The 5,481-nt window shown below is 35.8% G+C and overlaps 2 protein-coding genes across 2 annotated transcripts in view; both read left to right on the forward strand.

The window, feature by feature from the left end:
• The window catches only part of abca12 (ATP-binding cassette, sub-family A (ABC1), member 12), a gene marked incomplete in the record, with an annotated part of 71,474 nt that extends 69,050 nt beyond the window's left edge, over positions 1-2,424 (forward strand). Inside the window, 2 exon segments of the mRNA XM_014022341.1 lie at positions 1,011-1,148; positions 1,628-2,424. Coding sequence (XP_013877795.1) covers positions 1,011-1,148; positions 1,628-1,732 — 243 coding nt within the window.
• Positions 2,425-3,545: 1,121 nt separating this feature from the next.
• Positions 3,546-5,481, forward strand: part of bard1 (BRCA1 associated RING domain 1) — a gene marked incomplete at its 5' end in the record, with an annotated part of 25,391 nt that continues 23,455 nt past the window's right edge. The window contains 3 exon segments of the mRNA XM_014022339.1: positions 3,546-3,735; positions 4,574-4,630; positions 5,130-5,278. Coding sequence (XP_013877793.1) covers positions 3,644-3,735; positions 4,574-4,630; positions 5,130-5,278 — 298 coding nt within the window.

Consider the following 5,481-nt stretch of genomic DNA (forward strand, 5'->3'; position numbering starts at 1 on the left):
TATATATATATATATATAAACACAGTTCTTGGCATCCGATTACTTAATCTAGCACAGTCAGATCTACATTCAGATCCATAATCCAGTATTATCCAAATGTAATACAATTTAAACTAAGGTTTATAACAAAGTGCATTTACTTCATTACAGTACTTAAGTATTTTTTGAGGATCTGTCATTTTTACCAAGTATTATCCTAAATTGTAACTTTTAAATTTATTTAGTTACGTTCAAAACATAAATATGTACTTTTAATTCTTTACTTTAAAATTTAACACCTCTTAAGATGCTACAAATTTAAAAATGACCAGAACTAATCATGAAAGTTCTTTATGCACTCTAAAAAAATGAAGTGTTTAATTTACTTAATTAAACTGAGTAATTTACCCATTTTCTTTTAAAGGAAAACATGTAAATTGCTTTACATTTACTCATCTTGGCTCAGTGGAGCCAGCTGACATAACTTGGTAAAGTAAATACAACACTTCATTTCTTAGAGTGTATGTAGAAGTGCTTTTACTTTCCCAATTATTGTGAGCAGTTTTATGACTTTTAATGAAGTACTTTCCTTATCAGTGAAGTTCATTTTTACAAAACTGAATTTCTGTTAAGTTATTTTTATTTTTACTTTGTCATCAATGCATGTAAGCAGCAATGGATTCTAAGGGATATGTGTTAGTGAGGTAAAAGTTGTTTTTACTGTTCAATCCCTTTTTAATATCCTATGTTATTGTATTGATTACGAATCTGTTGAGCTGCATTGTCCTTTTTAAAGAATCAGCTGACTTTCTTTGCTGAGCTTTTTAGGACATGCAATGCTCCAGGTTTATTCCTGCAGCTATATTTATGTAGAATTTACTGTGTTGACCAACAAAAAAATACAGATGTGTTCTCTAAATGTCCTAGGAATTTAGGTTATGTTTAGTATATTTACTGTATTTTTTTACTGTGACCTTTACACTTTTTCCAACTTTTAATGTCTCATTTTAACATTCTGTCTGGACACAAAGGACCAGCACTCTGCCATGGTGGAGTACCATGTACCAAACGCTCCTGGAGGGGTTGCTGACATCTTCAACCAGCTGGAGTCCAACAAAAATGCTCTGCGGATCAAACACTTCTCTGTGAGCCAGACCACACTGGATGAGGTGAGAGAAAAAAAAAAAAGACAGGATATAAACTGAAAATGAGGGAGAACCAGTGTGTGGCTTTGTAGGGGTGGGTAGACGGTAGCAAGGGACAGGAGGGGAAAAAAAGACGAGATGAGAGAAGGTGCGAGAGGTTGGTAGGGGATGCAGGGGCCAGATGGAAGCTGAGTAGGAGGAAAAGAAAGAGCAGAGAAAGAGGGGAGAGGGGAACTGACAGAGGGTAGGCCTGAGGGAAAATAAATGGAATATGAGTTAGTGAGAGAATCCATGAGCTTTATATGCAGCCAAAGCTGATATCCTTCAACTACTCTAAAACCTCTGGGGCTGTGGGATTGGAAGACACCACAACCAGGAGAAAGAGAGGGGGGTTAGCGTGGGAAGCTCATCCATTTGGTTAACTAAAATTTACTCTTTCCTTCAGAGAAAGTTGTCACCTTATTTATTGGCACGTCTCTTAAATTATAATTGAACCTCCACAGGTCTTCATCAATTTTGCTATGGAAAACACTGGCATGGAAACGGTACCGATTCACAGCGAAGGCGACGACGATGGGTCGGACTCCATTAAGGCTGTAACATCATAAAGCTGGCTGTCTTTTTTTTTTCTTTGGTATTTTGTTCATTTTAAGATGAAGAACACTGCCAATGTATGTGCTAAACTTACGTTTAGATACAGTTACGTTAAATACATAAATCTAAAACAAAGTGTGTAGAAAATGATTGATCTCCAAAAGTGTATTGACTGATGATATAAATGACACTGAATCAAATCTGTAATGAGGAGCAGAAAACTGTATTCACTTTAATGCATTGATGCACAAATGAAGTTATAAAAAATAACTTATGTTTTTCTATTTCACACTTGGTTTCCCCACCTTATGTATGTGCTGTTTTATTTCTCTCTGTGGTTGGGATTCAGAACATTCCCATAAACATCTATTTCTATCAATCTTGTGATTTTCTTTGGTTCTGTTTAACGTTCCCATGTTCTGATTGTATAACACATTTTATATTATAAAATGTGAAATGGAAAGGTGGACATGTTTAAATATGAAGCACATACATTTATGCCAACTTGATCAACATTCGTAAAAGAAAACATTATTTTTTAAACATAAAATAGTATTTTTCCTAAACAAGAATATTTCTCAATTTTGGATTGTCTTTACTGAATTTAATGACTCTAGATTTCCTGCTTTTCTACTGTTTAAGTATGATCTTAAATACACATTGAGATTATATTTCTTGATCACAATAAAACAATTTTTCAATTGTTCCTGCAGTTCAATAAATTTAATGGGTTTCATCAAAGTTCCACAGATAAATATTGTGAAATGTTTGAAGTAAAAAAAACAATTCTGAAATCAAAATAAAAAAAACAACATAACGCTAAATGAGAAGCTGTTTTTTCTCTCCAGTTTTGAAAAAAAAACATGTTTATGATTCCTGTTAATTCAGTATATTAAAAAAGCTATTGCAATATGTTGTATATAAGTTTATCATGGGACAGTTATTAACTTGTTTTTGTGTTTTCACTGAAGGTTTTTAGAAGTGATCTTGAGCTCGTGCAATTATTTAACTACATTAGCTTTACTGCAGTGCTGAGGATCGGAGATGATAATCATTTCTTATTGCCCCTGCTTCCAGACATGCATTAATAAAACAAAAAATTATCTTAAATCCCAACTTGTTTAAACTATTCCCACATGTGGTCTTTTCTACCATGGTGATTTTTTTTTCTTACTTAGTCTCTCAACTACACACAGTATATATGTGATATATTGATGATATGCAGCAAATATATGCCAGGATGGTGTTTGAAAAATTAGTATTTCAGCCTTTTGTTCTCTTTTCCATCATTTTCTTGAGTTTGTAATACAACAGCAACCCATTCAATCGTTTTACCATTTCCAAATACACAGTCTTGCCATATCATGATTTGCAGGGCCCTCTGTCCTGCATCTTTCTGTCTCCCTTTTCTAACAGTTTGTTCACATGGCTAATACCTYCTCAGCAGGTCATAGTGTCAGCACAAATCAGTAATAGTCCATTAATTGAAAACAGGTGTGCTTAAACAGGAAAACACGTGAAACATCAATTCAAACCCCAAAATATAGTGTTTAACTAAATAAATTAATAATTATAATAATAATAATATGAATTAATTYCACATGGGTGAAACACAAAATGAATATATTTGGAACCTGCATCTTCACAGTGACAAAATACATTTATTATTATTACTATAATTATTACTATCATCATTATTATTATTATTATTATTACTACTACTACTACAACATACTGTGAAGACATCAGTAGAGTTGACGTGCATTGCAAAAGTTTTACTTTTTTAAAATGATGACATCACTTCCGGAAGTTCCTGGCGGGAGATGCGACAAACCAGGAAGTAATTCAACTCGTAGCGGTTTTGCTCTAGAAACACACACAAAAAGTTCACCAGTAAACAAGTAAAATAAACATTTCTTATAAGCATGGATGAAAACGCYGCACTGCAGACTGAGGAGTGGAAAAACACAAAAGAGGCGGTCGCAAAYTTCCGCAAACTGCTTCTTTGTTCCAAATGGTAAGTGATAGCGCAAATTTAACAAACATCTGAACTGCATAGCGAAGCTCTTAGGATTTTTTTATTAACTAATGCATAATTGTGATCATTTCTGTGGTAGAAAAAAAAATAAACTCTCGAACTCTCTTGACTTAATCTCGAAATTTATCAAGCGACTTGTAAGAAATAATCATATAGTTAAAAAATGTGAGGCATTACAGACTATTTAAAGAAGTCATACATTTCATTTTTAACGGCTGACAGTAGTCTAAGCATGAAATACGTTTGGTAATATGTTTTAAAGTAAATAAAACCCCACGGTGCGAGAAGAACATGTAGTATAGAAGTCACAGCAACCTGAGGATGAACACGTAGATATATTTTGAAAACTAATTTCGAGGTAGAATGAGCTTCAAAACAGCAGCATGAGGTGCTGGAAACAGATACAGAACAATGAGCACCTTCTGGTGAGGTGCTGCTGCTTTTTCATGGTATGTGTTTTGTTTGCTTGGCTGTGATTGGTGTTGGTGGTTTATTTCAGCTCGGGTAAGTGTTTTGTTTGGATGCAGCAGGATGCTGAGGTGCCCATAGCAATAAGCCATTACACAGTCAGAGGTGGGGGAGTGCTTCCATGGAAGGGCAGAGGTTCTGATTATTCTGTAGTTTATGTTAGGTCTGATAAAGGCACTGCAGATGTTCAGATTAGTTTTCTATATGTTCAAMCACCTCTAATAACAATAAACCTTCAAAGTCCTGCTTTTTTCCTGTGTATTTACATGCTACATGTTCGAATGACTTCTTCCAGGGCAGAGGTGAGKTTGAATTGACTATGTTTCAATTTTTTTGTCTTATTTTCCAGCTCTGATTTGATGAAGGAGCCCGTCTGTCTGGGCATGTGCGAGCATATGCTGTGCAGGTAATGTAACCTTGCTGTGATACGCTCGTTTCAGACAGACTTGCACCGTGGCAGGAATTTTTATTCGCCCAACGCAGGTGTAGCTAATAATGGTAATGATTGCTTCATTCCATTTAAGGGTACTGCTGCCAGGATTGCGAAATTGTGCATGCTGGTTCGCTGGCGGGGCGAACTGGCTGGTCTAAATGGTGTTTAAAAACCAGCGGTGTGCTTTTCCTGCTATGGTGCATCAAATGGCCACAGTGGAAATAGTCTTGTTTCACCACCCCCACATGCACGATGAATTATTGAATCCAGCAGGATTATTCTCTCTCTAGATGAAAATGCTGACAACACATAGTTTACACTTGTGAAGACAGTTAATGTCTCTGTAGGGATGAACTACCAGCCTTGTTCCCTGTCTTCATGACTGAATCTACTTAGAGGGTGAATCAATAGCTGTATTTCTTTGAACTGAACTGTAAAGCAGACTCCAATCTAACAAAGGTTTATTGCTCAGGTCTTGTGCTGGCCCCCGGGCAGGGGACGGCTGTGTGGTGTGTCACAGCCCTGCGTGGGTGAAGGACATTCAAATCAACAGGCAGCTCAGCAGCATCGTGCAGATTTTCTGTGGTTTGGAGTCCCTGCTAAATCCTGCACAACAACCTGGTAGATGTGACCCAAGTATTTACATCATCTTTCGCTATTAAAAAAAAAACATCTCTAATATGTGACCCATCATATCGAAATGAGGATTAAGTCAAATTTGGTCAAAATGACCTACCGGTAATTACATTTTCAGGTTTTTGGCTTTAAAAGCTACATTTTGATACCTGGATCATTCTGATATCATAATTAAATCCATATATATG

The sequence above is a fragment of the Austrofundulus limnaeus genome, unplaced genomic scaffold (assembly GCF_001266775.1).
Source record: "Austrofundulus limnaeus strain Quisiro unplaced genomic scaffold, Austrofundulus_limnaeus-1.0 Scaffold325, whole genome shotgun sequence".
Classification (NCBI taxonomy): Eukaryota; Metazoa; Chordata; class Actinopteri; order Cyprinodontiformes; family Rivulidae; genus Austrofundulus; species Austrofundulus limnaeus.